Raw genomic sequence first — 18,255 nt, forward strand, 5'->3', positions numbered from 1 at the left:
GAGCAGAGTCCAGAGACGACAACTCTCTGGTTTTATGTTTCACTGTCCTCCCGTTGTTCATCGATTTGCTCGAGCGGGCCCAGTAACGTCTCCATCATGAGACTTGTTGTTACTGTGTCTGGCATATCGGGTACGTCACGGGTAGCTTGCCAGGCTCTGCCGTGCGGGCGAGATCCTCTCGGTAGCTTGCCGGGCTCTCCGAGAGGGGCGCAGGAATCGAACTCGGATCGGCCATATTGGCCTCTTGTAAGGCAAACGCCCTACTGCTGTGCTATCGCTCCAGCCCAGTTTTATGTTTATTTTTAAAAATTTTTTTTTTCTTTTTGGGTCATACCCGGTGATGCACCGGGGTTACCTCCTGGCTCTGCACTCAGGAATTACCCCTGGCGGTGCTCAGGGGACTATATGGGATGCTGAGAATTGAACCTGGGTCAGTCGGCCACGTACGTGCAAGGCAAATGCCCTACCCGCTGTATATTGCTCCAGCCCGCTCTGATTTTATGTTTTGTAAATCTCAAAGTTCCCTGGAAACCTACAAGGTGCTTTTTCTCCAACCAACCAACCAACAAGTGATTGAGCTCTTGTCCATTACTGAGGACCTCTGGCTGCACAGTCAGCAGTGGCCAAGGGCCTGAAGGGTCAAAGAGAAACTGCCACAGGGCATACCAGCGCATACCAGACTCTGTCTGAGACTTCATTTAGTTTTAAAAAAATCTTTATTTTTGTTTTTTTGGACCACACCCCGCAGTGATCAGAGGAGTCATTTCTGGAAGCGCTCAGGGAATCATTTGCCTTGCGGGGATGAAACCCTGGCCAGGCCCCTCAGCCGTTCAGCCCTCTCTGGAAGGCACTTTAAGGTTCTCACACGCTTTCATTCAAGGACTGACTCTAGGAAGCAAGAAGAAAAGAGATTCAGTCCCAGCACCACCAGAGTCTGCGCGCGCTGGCGGGAGCTGGGAGCGGGTGTCCCCCACCTGACCATCTGGCTGGTAATGCCACTTACTGGGCAGGAGGCAAGGACACCTACAGATTAGTTTCCAGCACAAAGTAGCAGATTGCCAGGCTGGGCTGCTGGGTTAAGTACCAGGAGGCGGTGGGGTGGGGAGGGCTGAACTGTGAGGGCTCAGGAGGTCGGTCTTGAGGCTTCAAGTTCGGGCCCTGATACACCAACTGGGCTCAGTGTCCTGGGCCTCCTCCAAAGGTGGGGCCCCCGAGTGTGTGTTCTCCAGCACCTGGCCAGCCACGTGCCACTGCTCAGCAATGAGCCCCTGCGAACTCCCTACAAAGGCAAGGGGATGGGGTGGGGGGAGGGACGGCCTGACAGTCTGGGGGGCTTCCTGAAGGAGGCATCCCAAAGGCACGCTGCTGCAGGGACCGAAGGCTCAGGGCAGAGCAGGAAGGAGCTTCAACTACCCCAGCGGAAAGCCAGCCAACCCTGAGGTCAGCTGGGTGGGGACTGGGCTGCGGGGCATGTCTGGCTGACCTGTCCGGGCCTGGTGAGGCAGAGGGAGCTTGGCGCCGCTGGTGCAGCAGGAGGGGGCCGGGCAGGTAGCCCCAGGGGAGCTGGTGCTGGGCTGGAATCCGCAGCTCAGGGGCCAGGGAGCTGGGCCTGCGGAGGGAGGCACAGCCCCCCACCCTTTGCTCTGCTGTTGGCCCTCCTTGCACTTCCTCTTGCTCACTGAGGGTCTTCAGTGGCTGGATTGGCACAAGTCCCAAGGGCTTCTCCTGCCGTCCAGCACCGTCCAGCACCGTCCAGTCTCCTGGCCACGAGCCTCCAGGGCTGCCCCAAAGCCCCTCCCGCCCAGACTTCAGCCTGGAGTCACGACCCGCGCAGAGTCGCTGCACTTTGCCCTGGGGCGTCCCTCACGTCCCCCCCCACCCTCCGCGCCGCAGTCCCGGGACCCCGCGCTCCCTGCACCGTGGGAGCCCTCAGCGCTCAGCCCACTGCCCCGTGCGCAAGACGCCGCCCCCCAAAGGGCCCCTCCCGACGTTCTACCCCGGGTGGGTGGAGGCGGGGGGAGGGCGCGCCCGAGCCCCCCTGCACTCCGCGGCATCCCCGGCCGCGCGGGAGGGGGCTTCGGGTCTGGACCTCCGGGCCTCGGACAGCGGCTGCTGCGGTCCACGGGAGGTGGACCGGGCCCCTGGGGACCCTCCTCGGGACCCGCCAAGAGGCGCCGCAGGTCCTGGGAGGCCTTGGCACGGGGTGGGGCGCTTTGCGCGGCCCGGAGCGGGGTCTGGGCTGCGGGGGCGCCGGGCCCCGGGGGTCCCGGAGCGTGGGAACGCGCGCGTGGCGAGCCTCGCCCGGTCCTCGCCTCCGCGGGCGCGCCCCCGCCGCGCGCCCCCGCGCCTCCCTCCCCCGCCGCGCGCCCCCGCGCCTCCCTCCCCCGCCGCCGCGCGCGCCCGCACCCGGACAGAGCCCTGCGGCGCCGAGCGCGCGCGCCCGCCCGCCCGCCCGGCCGGTCCCCGCGCGCCCCCGCCGCGCGCGCCCCCGCGCCCGCCCCCGGCCGGTCCCTGCGGAGCCGCGCGCGCGCGCGCCGCCATCTTAGTCGCCGCCGCCGCCGCCGCCGCCCGCGAACGCCGCCGCGCCCGCTGAGGGGAGGCGCCGCGGCCCGAGCGCGCGGCCCAGGCTCGGCGGCCGGCCCGGAGCGACCCCGCTCGGCGCGCCCCGCGCCCCCCGCGCCCTGCCGTCGCCCCCCGCGCCCGAGCCGCCATGCCGCGCCCGCCCGCGCTCGCCCCGGCCGCGGGGCTGCTGCTGGCCGGGCTGCTGCTGTGCGGCGGCGGGGTCTGGGCCGCGCGAGGTGAGCGGGGGCGCGGGGGTCCTCGGGGGCGCGCGCGGGGCGGGGGCGCGGGACCGGGGGGTCGGGGGCCGCGGGGGCGGGGGCGCGCGGGGCGCGGGCCGGGGCCGCGGGGTGCAGGGGGCGCGGGGCGGGGGCGCGGGGTCACGTGGGGCGCGGGGCTCGGGGGGCTCGGGGGCCGCCGGGGGGCGGGGGGCGCGGGGCCGCCGCCGCCCCCACGCGCCGTTCGCGGGCCCCCGGCCCTTTGTGCGGGCGCACCTGCCTCCTCCCGGCCGGCCGGCCTGGCGCATTGCGGATGGCCCTGCCCGCGCTGCCCGCTGCCCGCTGCCCGCTGCCCGCGCGTGGGGCTCCCGGAGCGCCGGGGGTCGCGGGGGCACGGCGGGCCCGGACGGCCCCGGGCGAGCCGAGGGGAACGCGCCTTCTGGGCTGGGGGAAGAAGGGCAGGGCCGGCGGCGGCGCCCGCTGGACCGTCCACTCGGGGCGCCCGGCCCCCCGCCGGGGCTGTGCGTGGGCTCGAGGCGCGAGGCTCCTCCCGGGCGCCAGCTGGGGAGTGGGCTTTGCAGGGCTGGGGCGGCAGGTGGGCGGGTCCGGCGATGCGGAGGGCCGGACTTGCGCTTTGGGGGGTCAGGCCCACCCGTTTCGAGACCCCCCGGCCGGCCGGCACTGGGTGCCAGGGGACCCGAGGGCGCGCGCAGCATCGCTGGTTCGGGCCGGTGTTTCCTGGGGCCGGTCCAGCTGCCCCCGGGATGCGGGATGCGTCGGGCGTGCGCTGGACTGGTCAGCTAGACTCGGCGAGTAACTCGACTCCTCGGTAATTTGCTAACGGGCTCTGAGCTTTCCTTGATCCTTTTATGCTCCAAAGCATTTGCAGTGGTGCAGAGACAGACCGAGCCAGGTCAGTGGGCTGAGGGGTGCAGGTGGCCTCCAGCCCTGCTGCGCCCGCCCTGCCTAGCAGTGCTCAGGGCTTTCTCCCGGGTCTGCACCTAGAAATTGCTCCTGGTGGCACTCCCCAGCCCACCCCCAGGAAAGAACGGAATTCTTGGTCTGCAGAGTAACAGCAGTACCACTGGCGTGGACAGGCTCGCCTGGTGCCAGCCCCGGTTTGGCCTGGGGCACCACTGGATCCCCTGAGCAGAGAACCGGGGGTCCCCTAACATGATGCATTTATTTGAACCTCAGTTTTGCTGTTTGCATGGGTTCTGTGAACCCCAAGAAGTGAGAAAATGGTGTCTCTTTCCTGCGGCTGTACGCTGCGGAGATGGGGCTGGCCGAGCCCGTCGCCTTCCACCCCCCCCCCCCAGGACTCCCGGTAAACTGTTTTGAGGCCCCCCCCAAAAAAAAGTAAGAAAAGAGAAAATGGTGTCTGTTCCGGGAATGCTTATACCTTGATTTCATTTTGAAACGGGCCAGATGACCTTTACAAGTCAAGAGTTCAGCTGGGAGACTTGGAGGGTGGGCTCCGCAGGGCCTGGCAGGGGAGTGGAGAAGAGTTGAAGCCCTCTGACTGCAGGAACCCCAGCCCCTCTCGGCACACGCGGTCCCAGGAACGGCCCCCAGCCCACCAAACCAGAGCCAGTGAAATGGCCATTCACCTCGTACCAGAATTTCTGGGGCCGCGGGACAGCCTGCCATCATCAGCTGTGTCCATCCTCCTTAGCCGGGTCCCACTCTGCTGTTGGTGATGGGAGAAGGGCTGCCTGGAAGCTGCCGCAGTCTTGTGCTGTGGGTTCTGTTTCACAGCTGTCTTTTTTGCAGGGACCGGGGAGCATCGCACCTGGCAGTGCTCAGGGCTTTCTCCCGGGTCTGCGCTTAGAAATTGCTCCAGGTGGCACTCCCCGGCACCGCCAGGATGGGGTGGGGTGGACTGTGTGGGATGCATGGGATCGAACCTGGGTGGGCCCTGTGCATGGCAAACGCCGTAGCTCTTTATGGAATCCTAAATTTCACTTTTAAGATTTTTTTTTTTAATGTGGCGCTAGGGATTGAAGTCAGGTTCCCTGCCTGTATGTAGAACGTATGCTTTACCAGTGAGCCACGTCCTCTGCCACTGGATTTGACGTGTGTGTGTGTGTGTGTGTGTGCGTGCGCGTGCGTGTGTGCGTCTGTGCCTGCTACACCCAGTGGTGCTCAGGACTTATTCCCAGCTCTGCACTCAGGGATCACTCCTGGCAGGCTTGGGGGACTCTAGGGGATGTGGGCAATTGCACCTGGCTCGCTGCGGAGAGCCCTGCCTCTGAGCTGTCTGTATTTCACTTAAATTGTAGCTCTCGTGCTCAAGATAGAGTCAGCCCAAATCTTAGCAGCAGTATCCTTGTCGTGCCCTTGCTGCGGGCCTCCTGACTCCATCTGGAAACAGAAACTTGAAATAAAGAAACTTCAAAGTCGATATGAATATCGTGAAAACAGTTAACGTTCCCGGGGACTGCCGTCAGGCCTGTGGTGGGGGGGCTCGATCCTGGGGCTTCCGAGTCCCACGGCTGCCCGCAGCCCTCCAGGCCTCTCTCCCCAGCCCCGGGTGACGCGGCTGCTTCCCGGAGAGGCTGCCCTCACCGCACTGCTGGGAGAGTCACCTTTCACTGGGAGCTTGGCCCCAGCCCTGCCCACTCCCCACTCCCAGCCCTCCTCAGCCCCATCTTCCCTAATGTGGACCTTCCCTAAAGCTCAGAGGAGCAAGAGCGTCTGGCGTTGGGTCTCCTCTGGTCGTAATGCTCTCTAGTCCCATCCACATCGCAGCAAACTGAAAGGGTTTATCCTTTTTTTTTTTTTTTTTTTGCTTTTTGGGTCACACCCAGCAATGCTCAGGGGTCACTCCTGGCTCTGCACTCAGGAATTACTCCTGGCGGTGCTTGGGGGACCATATGGGATGCCGGGGAATCGAACCCAGGCCGGCCGCGTGCAAGGCAAACGCCCTACCCGCTGTGCTATCACTCCGGCCCCTGGGTTTATCCTCTCTTGACTGTCTTTTGTTTGGGGGCCACAGTCAGGAACTGCTGATTTGGGTCACTCCTGGCTGTGCGCTGGGGACCACGCAGTGCTGGGATTGAACCTAACCCTCCTGCCCGCAAAGCCTGAGCTCAGCTCACGAGCGTTCTCTCCCATCTGGGGATTTAAAAAAAATCTGTAACTTAAAAAACCAATTATTTTTGGTTTGGGGATCATACCTGGAGACTGTGCTCAGGGCTTACTCCTGGCTCTGTGCTCAGGATCATTCCTTGCAGGGTTTGGGGGAGAGTGTATGTGTCGGGACTTGAACCCGGCTCAGCCGTGTTCAAGGCAAGTGCCCTCGCGGCTGCACTAGGTCTCTGGCCCCCATGTTAACATTGTTTGTTTTGGGGGGGGGTGGCACTTAAGGACTCCCAGGACCATACCGCCTCTCTGCCCCACCCTCTGTGGCACCTGGGGCATCTGTGGTGCTGGGGATTGAACCGGGTTGAATGTGTGTCTTGAAATTATAGACGGCCGAAATCCCATGACATCACAGGATTTGCTTAAGCTGACTGAACCAACTCTTAATGCGCACGGTGAATCACTTGAGGGAAGCAAGCTTTTTGAGCACACAAATAGGAATAAAGTGTTTTCACTATTGCTTTGTAAGGTAGGGCAGTTTTTGGCTGATTCTTTTTATTTATTTATTTATTTTTTTTTTTTGCTTTTTGCTTTTTGGGTCACACCTGGCGATGCACAGGGGTTACTCCTGGCTCTGCACTTAGGAGTTACTCCTGGCGATGCTCAGGGGACCATATGGGATGCTGGGAATCGAACCTGGGTCGGCCGCGTGCAAGGCAAACGCCCTACCCGCTGTGCTATCTCTCCAGCCCCTGATTCTTTTTTTTTTAACAGATGTATTCATATATTCAAATTCACATTTGATTTAGTTGAATTCTGAGATCATTGTTTTTTTTTGTTCTGGGGCCATACCTGGCAGTGCTTCGGGCTTCCTCCCGGCGGTGCTTGGGGGACCATATGGGGTGCTCGGGATTGAATCAGGTCAGCGCATGCAAGGCAAACACGCCTACCCACTGTGCTGTCTCTGCACCCCCCAGCTCATTGTGTTTTTATTTTGACTTAACTTTAGTTTTGGGGCCATGCCCAGGGGTTACTCCTGGTTCTGCACCCAGGAATCACTCCCTGTGGTCTCAGGGGACCATACGGGATGCTGGGGATCGAACCTGAGTTGGCTGCATGCCAGGCGAGCGCCCTCCCCGCCGTGCTATCGCTCCGGCCCCGCTCATGTGCTCTTACAAGGATCGCTTGCTCTTTCTGTGGTCTTGGTTTGGTTAGAGCAGAGGCCCTTAACGAATTGTGTCTTTATTAGAAATGAGATTGCAGCTTGAGGTGTTATAAAGCGCAGACCATAGAGCTTTCGGAGTGTGCGTTCCAGGTGGGTGGGGAGGATCTCGGCAGCATGTTCTCGCACTGCAGAAGAACCCAAAATACCCAACTCTTCAGAAAGGAACTTTTGACAGGGGCAGAGATATGCCGAGACCAGAAATAGGCGCTGTCCAATGGACGGTCAGTTCCCCTGGACAGGCTGGGAGGTGGGTGGGGGTGGGGGGCTGGGATACTTCCTTCCCTTGTCCCTGACGTGAAAGGTCCTTTCTCTCCACTTGTAGGGTTTTCGGGTATTTTCGTCCCTTTTCTCATTTTGCTGTAGGATGATATTATTATTAGATTTAAAAATTTTCACAAGATCTGTTGCTAAGGCTTTGTTATTTTTAAAGTCCAGGCAGAGACTCAGTTCCCTCCAAGTAAGGGAATTCGCGAGCTTCCGAGCCCGCGGGCTCCTGACTCCTTGAGCCCAGGCAGCGCCCAGGCAGCGCGTGGGAGAGGACGAGCCCCCGCACCCGGCTCCTCCCGGCCTCTGCCACCCCTTCTTTTCCTTTTCAGCCCTTGGGCCAGAGCTGACGATGCTCAGGGTTTACTCCTGGCCTTGTGCTCAGCCGTCCCTCCTGCCGGTGATGCTCAGGGGACCCTGTGGGGTCCCCAGACTGACTGTGCAAGGCTGCACCTCCCCCCCCCATCCTGTCTCTCCAGCCCTCTTCTTAGCAAGTTAGCCTTGCCATGAGCTTCCCCAAACTCCTCCTTCAAGATCAAAGAAGACTTTTCTATAAAGTTGGTATTGTATTGAAAGGCAGTTTGCACACCACAAATTCAGCTGAAGTCAGAGGAACCTGCAACATTAGTGGGTGCACAGGGTCATGCAGCCCCAGCCTCGCCTCCTCTTAGGGTGCTGTCACCCTCTTGGAAACAGTTTCTTGGGGCCAGCAGCTGGATGTGCCTGTCCGTGGGAGAGTCCCGGGCCTGCTTCACACTCTTTGGGAATGCCGAGATGTGTCCAGCTTGTGGTATCAAGGCCTCCGTCCTCCCAGCCAGGGTGTTGGGGCTTAAACCCGCCTCCCTCTTCAGAGGCGTTGGAAGGTGGGTCTCCGGGGGAAGTGACAGGTCGTGAGAGGGGGGCCCTAGGAATGGGATAGCGCCATGCCCGCGAGGTCCCAGGAGACCCGTTCTTCCTCAGCTGCCCCTTGACCTCTGGCTTCCTGTTTCCAGAGCCGTGAGAGCCTGAGATCAGGCAGCCCCCGGCGTGTGTCCGCTGCTGGCCATAGGATGTCCCATCTACAGGCCAGGGTCTCAGGCTATGTTCTGTTCCCACGCAGCCACTTGGTGCCGGTCAGGGTTATCTTTCAGGAGGTGGGCAGGCACGCTGCCGCCGCCCCCGGGCAGGGCTGTTGCAGTTCTGGTCGGGGTTCCGAGACCTCTGCTTAGCACTTTGACAGACCACTGGGATGGGTTTCAATGGGTTTCAGAGTGCCCTCGTCCAACCAAGTCCTTCTTCCTTTACCATCCAGCCACACCCCTGCTCTCCCTCTATTTCTTTTCTTTTCTTTTCTTTTGCTCTTTGGGTCACACCCAGCAATGCTCAGGGGTCACTCCTGGCTCTGCACTCAGAATCATTCGTGGTGGTGCTTGGGGGAAGCATATGGGATGCCGGGGATCGAACCTGGGTCGGTTGTGTGCAAGGCAAACGCCCTACCCACTGTACTATGATTCCGGCCCTCTACTCACCATTTTAAATTTTGCTTTTTTTTTCCCCCCAAAGGCTATACCCCTGGTGCCCAGGGCTTATTTCGGGCTCTGCCCTCAGGGATCAGTTCTGGAGGCTTGTCGGGACTCTATGGGATGCTGGGGATCAAACCTGGGTCGGCCAAGTGCAAGACAAGCACCCTTCCCTCTGTTCAGGCCCCTCTTCGCTCACTTTTTTTTTTTTTTTGCTTTTTGGGTCATACCCGGCAATGCTCAGGGGTTACTCCTGGCTCTGCACTCAGCAGTTACTCCTGGTGGTGCTCGGGGAACCCTATGGGGTGCTGGGAATTGAACTCGGCGCGTGCATGGCAAATGCCCCACCCGCTGTGCTATCGCTCCAGCCCCTCTTCATTCACTCTTGGCCCCAGAAACATTCCTGTGAGTTGTTCCCCCTCTTCATCTCTCCTTGGTTTTTTTCTTTTTCTTTTTTTTTGGGGGGGGGCAGTCACACCTGGTGATGCTCAGGGCTTACTCTGATTTTACACTCAGAAATTACTCCTGGTGGTGCTTGGCGACAGATGCGATGCCGGGATACTGCATTCACCGATCTCCAGGAGTTTTCTCTTTTTGACTGCACCCGCTGGTGCTTCATGACTTCTGCACCTAGTGCCTTAACCCCTGCACGAACTGTCTAGCCACCCCTGTTTTGGCTTTTGAGCCATGCCCTGTGGTGACTGGGGGCTGCTCCTCCCCTGCCCCGGGCCCTCTTGGCAGCGCCTGGCTCCTGAGTGCCGTGAGCCCACGCTCAGCCCTCGCTCTCTGCTCCCTCTCCCCGAGCTCGTGGCTGTTTCCCACTCTGGGGCTAAACTGGCATTTCATCCACCCATTTCTTCCTGCCTCTGCCTCCCTCGTAGGACCTGGGCTGGCGTTGGAAGAAGCCTGACGGGACACAGACAGTCCTTACAGGCCCCTGACTCTGGGCGCCAGGGCTCCCTCTCACAAAGGAACCCTTTCCTGGAGCTGCTGCTCTCCGCCGCCTCCCGCCTTCCAGGGCTGAAACTCATCCTTGTCTCATCTTCAGCCCCCAGCCCTGCAGGCACACACAGCACCAGTCCCCAAGACCCAGTGTGAGCTCAGTGGTGGGACCGCCTAGGCTCCCTTCGGCCCGTGCTGGGGGGCGGGTGTCATCATCCCCAGCCGCTGACCGGAAATGCTGCCCTTGTGGGGTTGGGTCTGGGCCCCTGCACGTGAGGCCTGTGCCAGCCCTTTGGGCCAGTTCGCCCGATCATGCTTAGTTACCTGATCCCGGTGTAGAAATCAGACTCCTTTGTTGTTGTTGTTTTATGTCCCTTGGTTTCACACCCAGGGCTTGTTCTTGCCCCAGGCCACATCCTTGGCCCTGGAAATAGGACTTTGGTTCAAAGTGAATTTTATTATTATTATTATTTGCAATGCTCAGGGATCACTCCCAGCAGTGCCTGGGGGACTAAATGGGGTTGGCTGCATGCAGAGCAAACTACCTGCCTGCTTTATATCTCTCTGGCCTCTCCAAATGAATGTTAAAACTCAGGAGAAATGAAGGTAACATTTGATATTGAAATCCACTTGACCTGCACCAGAGGCATTTAGTCTGAGCTTTTTCTGAGGTGGGGACCACACCCAGTGATTGATGCTTAGGGGTTACTCCTGGTAGTGCCCAGGGGACCATATGGGTCAGCCCTGTGCCAGGTAAGCGCCCTCCCCGCTGTCCTGCCCTCCCCGCTGTCCTGTCGCCTGGCCCCAGTCTGAGCTTTTTTTAATAGAAATGTTTTCCTTGTGGTTTTACTTTAAGGACCAACACAGGGGAAAAAAAAATGGAATGGCACACCCTAATTGGAGGATGTGTCAAACTAGAGGATGATTTGTAGAGTGCATTTGGTGGCTTGAAAGGACATAATTTATTCTGCGTGAGATGCAGACCCCAGTGCCGTTTCATCTTGCAGAATTCAGATGTGGCTTGAGACAACTAAGGCCGCTGCAGGCCCCCCCCCCCCATAGATATTGGTGGAAGCTGGCCTGATACAGACTGGGCAGCGGTGGGGTCTGGTCCTGCCTCCGGCTGGCTGACTGACGCAGGTGCTCCCTGGGGCACCCTCTTCGGAAGCCTTTTGTTCCCTGGTGGCCTGAGGGTGGAGGTGTGTCCCAGCGCCTAACAAAGGACGGGCTATACTAAGTTCACAATAGACAATGCTGCAGACCAAGGTCGGGCTGGGTGGCCTGATGGGATTGAGGCCGGCCCCCAGCAGGTGTGTTTACCTTCAGGGTCCCTCCCTAGACCTTGCCCGGTTCTCCTACCTGTGCACTTTGGCCGGGTGGAGGCCCGGTCTCGTCTGGATCCTGGAACCGGGTCTGACTGCGTTCGGGGCTCACTTCTGAACTGTTTGTAAATATCTGTCGCTCTCTGCCCAGCCTCCGAATCTGGCCGTGCCATTTGGCAAGCGAGGACCATGTCCGTGCCCAGCGCGAAAGCCTGCTTTGCTTAATTAAGGGAAGCAGCTAATGAGTGTCTTCAAAACCTCGGCTAAAAAGTGACTCTTTCACATGAAATCAAACGTGTTATTTATTTTGGAGGGCCATACCTGGCAGTGCTGAGGGCTCACTTCGACTCTGCTCAGTGACTACTCCCGGTGGGCTCCGGGTGACCCTCTGTGGTACCGGGGACGGATTGAACAGACACCTCATCAGCTGCAAGAGGATAGGCGAGGGGCTTAAGCCCTGCACCGTCCCTGTACTGTCCCTGCATTAGCTGTCCAGCCCCTCAGCTTCGTTACTTATTCATTTGTTTGGGTTTGTTTTTGGGCCAACTCTCCTCTTTGCTCCACAGCTGCTCCTGCACATTGCTCAGGGGTCGCTCCTGACCGTGCTCTAGGCCCATGCCGCACTGGAATGGAGCCTGGTCCTCCCTCTCCTGTGCAGAATTGGCCCTTGGCTCTTTCAGCGCTGCCCAGCCGAGGGTTCGATGTGGCTATTGTTTGCTTGCTTGGTTTCTTGTTCCGTTTTTGTTTTGGGGCCGCACCTGGCAGTGCTCAGGGGTTACTCTGGATTCTGCACTCAGGAATCACTCTTGGTAGGGCTCGGGGGACCCTGTACGATCTCGGGAATCGAACCCGGGTCAGCTGCATGCAAAGTGAGCACTGGACCCGCTGTGCAGCTACTCTCTAGTCCGGATCGAGAGGCCTTTTGGTTGGGTGGCCCAGCCCCTGCACCTGGCAGTATTCTGGAGGCGGGGCAGCTCCCAGCTCTGTGCTCGGAGATTGCCAAAGCAGTGGGGGGGGGGGCAGGGTGGGCCAGCTCAGAGGAGGGCAGGGTCTGTAGGCCCCGCCTGAGTCCCGCATGCTCTGGGGGAGCCCACCTGTGGTGCCAGCTCCTTCCCGGAAGCACCAACCCCTTGGCAGAGCGCCGCTCGCATGGTCTTCCCCCCGGAAATGGTTAGGAATCGAGGGGGCTTCAGAAGCCCAGCTCTTCCCTCAGTAACTGTGGACTAGGGTGAGTCTGCAGAGACCCCCCCTGGCTTCCCACGCGCGCACATACACTCACATGCTGTGCGTATACGCGTACATGTGTCCAAGTGTGTGGTGTGTTCCAGCTGTGGGGGCGTCCTGGAGTGGCCCTGCGGGATTGGGTGGGGCTTGCCAGCTGAGGCGGGGAGAGGGAAGCCCAGGTAAAGGGGGGGGGCTGCACCTGACCTCTGGGTGACCCTGCCAGCGTAGGAGGGTGGTCGGGAAGACTTCCGCTCCTGGGTCTTGAGAAGGAAAAAGGGGCCGCAGAGAGTACAGGGGCAAGTGCAGGGACTTGTCTGGCTCGCACCTGCCCCGGATTCAGTCAGCACCGCGTATGGTCCCCTGTGTCTCTCCAGGAGTGAGCCCTGAGCACCCCTGGGTGTGGTCCCAAACAGAAGAGGAAGGAGGAGGAGACGCACACCCCACTCCTGAGGGCCCCCACAGGGGAGGCCTGGGGTGGGCTGTGCCTCCACTCCCAGGAGTTTGCCTGTACCCGCAGGGGCCCTTTGAGAGACCCCTGGCCAGCAGCACCATTGAGAGAACAATTTACAGTCATTTGTTTCTCACTAAAGAGTACTTCTGCCTAAGAATATTTCCTTTGGATCTTCCCTGCAATTTCCCGAGTTCTCGAGTCTATATAAATTAGTTAATGCTCTGTGGATGCATTTGACTCAAGCAAGCGTTAAAAAAAAGGGGGCCTTGGAGAGGGAGCTAGAGAGACAGCGTACCGGGTAAGGTGCTGCCTTGCACTTGGCCAGCCCGGGTTCAATCCCAGGCACCCCATGTGGTCCCCAGCCCCTGCCAGGAATGATCCCTAAGCTCTGCCAAGTGTGACCTAAAAATTAAAGCCAAGGGGCTGGAGCGATAGCACAGCGGGTAGGGCGTCTGCCTTGCACTCAGCCAACCCAGGTTTGATCCCCAGCATCTCATATGGTCCCCCGAACACCCCACCAGGAGTAATTCCTGAGTTCATGAACCAGGAGTAACCCCTGTGCATCGCTGGGTGTGGCCCAAAAAGCAAAAAAACAAAAACAAAAAAAAACAAAAACCCAAAAAAATGTATGTGGGGTGGAGGGGCTCAGAGTGATAGTACAGTGGGCAGGACGTTTGCCTTGTATGCGGCCCACCCAAGTTCAATCCCCGGCATCCCATATGGTCCCCTGAGTACCACCAGGAGTAATTCCTGAGTGCAGAGCCAGGAGTAACCCTTGAGCATCACTGGGTGTGCCCCATTCTCCACCCATCCCCCCACCCCCTGCCACAAGTGCTGATCCAGGGGTTAAGGCACAAACCTTGCATGTGGCAGACTCTGATTCCATCTCTGGCACCACCTGGTCCCTGAGCGTCGGCCGGGGACGAATGCGTCAGTGCCGGATGCGGCCACGAGTTCGCAGCTCCACGGGACCTGAGCACCACGTCCTTGTGCACAGGACCTCTAGCCTGACGTTCTGGGACTGGCCCCGCAGGCCACTGAGCTTCTCCTAAGGAGTGACTGACTGGGTGAGTGACCGCGCCAGTCTCTTTGGGCTGAGTCTGCGACAGTCCCTTTGGCATTGCTAGCCCTGGAGACCCAGCCCTGCAGGGTACAGCTCAGTTGGCTGAGTATCTGGGGGTGACTCCTCACCCCCCAAGCACCTGTCAGAAAGTACCCCCCAAGGCTGGAGAGATAGCACAGTGGGTAGGGCGTTTGCTTTGCACGCGACCGACCCAGGTTCGATTCCCAGCATCCCATATGGTCCCCTGAGCACCGCCAGGGGTAATTCCTGAGTGAAGAGCCAGGAGTAACCTCTGTGCATCGCCAGGTGTGACCCAAAAAGAAAAAAAAGAAAGTGCCCCCCAAGAAAAATCACACGACACCCTCAGATGTTTGTTTGTAAGTGTTGCTCAGGGCTTACTCCTGGCTCTGTGCTCAGGGGACCATATGGGGTGCCGGGGGTGGAACCCGGGTTGGCAGCATGCAGGGCAAATGCCCGGTCTGCTGTACTGTCACTCTTGCCCCAGTAGTGACCTTTCAGGAAGGTACCTGGTGATCCCAGCCTCCTGCTGGGGGCTGCATCTCTGCAGAATGAGCCTGGTGCTCTGCCCCAGGTGGTCACTGAGTGGCACATGGCCAGTGCTCCTCTCCCAGAGGGCTGCTGGGTGGTCTGCTGCAGAGCAGGGCCATCCGGTTGATTCCTCAGAACCTTCTGTGTATGCTCACGTGCTGAAGAATTGCCAGCTGGCCGCGTGATGGTGTGTGATGTGTGTCTGGTGGTGTGTGTGGTGGTGTGTGTATGATGGTGTATGTGGTGTGTGTGGTGTGTGTGTGGGTGTGTGTGTGTATCCATCCACTGCCTTGTCCACGGCCACTTCCCGGCAGCTCCCTCTCACCTCTTCCTCTTCATCCTGGAAAAATAAAGTGGTTCTGTGCAAAAAAGTCAGGGGCTGGGACAGACAGTGAAGTGGACCTGACCTGGGTCCCCTGGTCCCGTCTCTGGTACCAGTATGGGAAGAGAAGGCGAGAGCAGCTCAATAGAGGCCGGTGTCCTGTGTGTGTCCCCCCCCCCCCCCCCATCCTTGCTGCCTGCAGTGTCATCTGTGTCTGACTCTGGGCAACCCTCCACCAGCTTCCCTCAGAGAAGCCCACGTTCTCTCTTGAGCTCGGCCCTTTCTTTCTCCTCCTCAGATTTCTCTTACTTAGAGAAATTTTAGCAATTTTACTGTGCTAAAATTGAAGTTAAAAGGGCTAAAAAAAAGAACCAAAAAACCCCTGCCTCTCTGAGATCATTGTTATTTGGGGTCACACCTAGTACTGGTTAGGGGCTTTTCCTGGTTCTCTGCCGGGGAGGGGGCTTCCGTATGAGTGTGGGGGGTCAAACCCCTGTCAGCCACCTCAACTTGCATTATCTTTCTGGCACCCAGTTGGCGTTTTTAGTGAGTGAAAATACAAGAATGGATGGAAAAAAAAGTGGCAGGCGACCTGAAAGCCAGGTTTATTGGGCTTATTCTTCGGCAGTGTCTCGGCCTGCCCTGGGTCTGTGCCTGCTCTGGAGGGAAGGCGTTTGCCCAGTGGCAAGGAGCCAGGGCTGCCCTGCAGCTCCCCCCACAGCCGGGGTGCTCCCTGCCCTGCGGCTCCCCCCACAGCCCTGGGTGCTCCCTGCCCTGCGGCTCCCCCCACAGCCCTGGGTGCTCCCTGCCCTGCGGCTCCTCCCACAGCCCCGGGTGCTCCCTGCTCCCTGCCCCCCCCATCTGCTTCCTGACAAGCCCTTGAGGTTTCTCAGAGGCAGGAGTGCAGACTCCCTGGCACAGCCTGTCCCGCAGGCCTTTGGGGAGAAGGGGGCAGGTTTATGGGGTGCGGTTTGTGTTGTCCTCTCGATTATCAGTGAATCCAGGTTCCCCCGGAAAGGCCGCTGTAGCCCTGCTCCATGACCTTACTTCCCTAACCTGGGAAGTCACCTTGCCCCGGAAGTGACCTCTGGTTCTTCTCCTACTGTGGCATTAGTGTGTTAAATATTTTCAAAATCCCTGGCATTGAAAAAAAAATTTTGCTCTTTTATCCAACCCCCCCCCACCCCGCAGTGTGCTTTCTGAATGATTTATTACAGTTCGAATCTGTCTAGACCAGACCCCCCACCCCACCCCACCCCATATGCCTCTGTATTTATGGGACTTCCTGTATTATTTACAAGGACCTATGTTTAAATCAACGTCTGAATTACAGGGCTAGAATGCTAGAAATGGAAGCGATTTTAGAAATCATTGCACTCAATCAGCCCATTTTACCAGAGGACACAAATGAAGTTATTGTCAGGGTGAGATTTTTTATGGCTTAGCAAATGAAAAGCTGAAATTCGGGGTGTGTGTGTGTGTGTGTGTGTGTATGGTGGGGGGGGGGTCGTCTGATCTAGGCTGACTTTAGCCCCTGTATTAAAGATAGTCGGGAAAGCACAAGCCGGGCTTTGTTACGGACCTGCACGTCGAGTTGGGTCAGGAATGTTGATAAAATCCCAGTGGGGTTTTAGAACCTCCTGGAGAAAGGGAGCGTGCGTCGACCATGGTCTTGATCGTTTGTAACTCTTTCAGGCCGGTCATCAGAAATGGGCACGTTCTGTCCTGCTCACACTCGGGAGCTTGGGGACTGTGATGTGTGGCGCTTTTGTTTGGCTTGGGGGCCAGGCCTGTGTGGTCTGCGTGGGGCCAGCGCCCCAGCCCCCGGCTCCCAGCCTCGGTCAGCTTCTGAGGTCTGGTCCTCGGGTAGCGGGTCCCGGGTCCCGGGTCCCGGGTCAGTGAGGCAGCAGTCCTCTCAGCCCCTGGTTCTGCCAAAGCCCTTGGTCTTCCCTGGAACTGCTGCCTGTCCTGCAGGGTGAGGCCGGCCGGCACTGCGGGCGGTGTGGGGTGGAGTGTAAGGGCCCGGGTCAGGGAACCCAGCCCCCCTCACCCCCCCTCGTGCCACTCTTTCTCATATCGGTGCTGGTGGATCGCGCTGCCGTCTCCGCCCGTTTCTGTGTGTGGAAGGGGCTAGTAGTACTCCTTAGGGGGTGCTCACAGTGGGCATGCTGCCTGTGGGTTTAGAAACTCAGGTCCGCATACTTTCCCCATTGCGGGGAAGGGTTTGAATCACAGCTGGGACCTGACTATTTTTTTTTCTTTTTTGGGTCACACCCGGTGATGCACAGGGGTTACTCCTGGCTCTGAACTCAGAAATTATTCCTGGCGGTGCACGGGGGACCATATGGGATGCTGGGGATCGAACCCAAGTCAGCTGCGTGCAGGGCAAGCGCCTTTCGCGCTGTGCTCCAGCCCCTGGGACCTGACTCTTTCTCAGGGGTTCTGCCGAAGGTGTCAGCGCTCCAGCCTTGGCCTCTGCCACGTAAGCCTGAATCAGCGCGTGGAACCATCTCTCTGGCTACTGTTCATCACCACCCGCAGTGCTCAGGGAGTCCTGGGAGTGCTCGCATCGAAGGATCTGACCAGGGTTGCCACATGCAAGGCAGACGCGTAGCCGCTGAGTATGGCTCAGCCCTTAGCTAGAGCTTCTCAGGAGTTTGTCCAAGTCCTTTGCCTTGTGCTGTGGGGCTGGAGAGACAGTACAGTGGCGGGGGCCTTGCCCGGGGGGGACCATATTGGGGGACCCAGAATCCAGCCCCAGGGGCATTTGCAAGTCCAAGTGCCTTATCACGCTGGCCCCAGTTTTGAACTTGAATGAAGTACAGGTTATTGATCGTTTTTTTCAGGGATTTTTAAAAAAAATTTTTATTAGTGAGACAGCATGAGGTACAGTTGTAGACTTACAAATTTTTGTGCTTGGGTTTCAATTATACAATGATCAAATACCCATCCCTCCACCAGTGCCCATTTCCCACCACCACGGATCCCGGTATCCCTCCCACCCCCCATCCCCCCCACCCTGCCTCTGTGGCAGGGCATTCCCCTCTGTTCTCTCTCTCCTTTTGGGTGTTGTGGTTTGCAAAACAGGCAATGGGTGGCAATCATGTTTGGTCGATAGTCTACTTTCAGCATGCTTCTCCCATCCTGGGAGGATCCTATCAACACTTTTTCAGGGATCTTTCCTTTGATGTTGTTTCCAAATACTCAGCGCTATTTCCAAGTTTCCCTACGTTTTCTCTTACATTATCTTCCAAAAGTTTCCTAGGTTTGTGTTTTGCTCTTAGTGACCACTTGGAGTGTGTGTGTAAGGTCTGTGCATAGATTTGCTTTCCTCCAGGTTGTTGAAAAGACGGTTTCCGGGCTCTCAGAGTACAGGGGTCACAACACCCCCCCCCAAATAAAAGGAAAAGATTTCATTGTATTGCTTTGCTTTTTCTCCTTTGTCAAAAGTTCCCCCCCCCCCCCCCCCACTCACACACACACTCCCTCCCTTCCCCTTTCATTTTTGGGCCACACCTGGCAGTGCTCAGAGG

General features: G+C 58.6%; 1 protein-coding gene across 2 annotated transcripts in view; it reads left to right on the plus strand.

Annotated features, from left to right (window-relative positions):
- The first annotated feature begins 2,656 nt into the window (after nt 1-2,656).
- The window catches only part of CLSTN1 (calsyntenin 1), a 51,196-nt gene continuing 35,597 nt past the window's right edge, over nt 2,657-18,255 (plus strand). For both annotated transcript variants that reach the window (XM_056110977.1, XM_056110978.1), the window contains exon 1: nt 2,657-2,798. In XM_056110977.1, coding sequence (XP_055966952.1) covers nt 2,711-2,798 — 88 coding nt within the window. In that variant the 5' untranslated portion in view covers nt 2,657-2,710. The remainder of the gene's footprint in view (nt 2,799-18,255) is intronic.

This window comes from Sorex fumeus, unplaced genomic scaffold, assembly GCF_029834395.1.
Source record: "Sorex fumeus unplaced genomic scaffold, SorFum_2.1 ptg000011l, whole genome shotgun sequence".
Taxonomy (NCBI): domain Eukaryota; kingdom Metazoa; phylum Chordata; class Mammalia; order Eulipotyphla; family Soricidae; genus Sorex; species Sorex fumeus.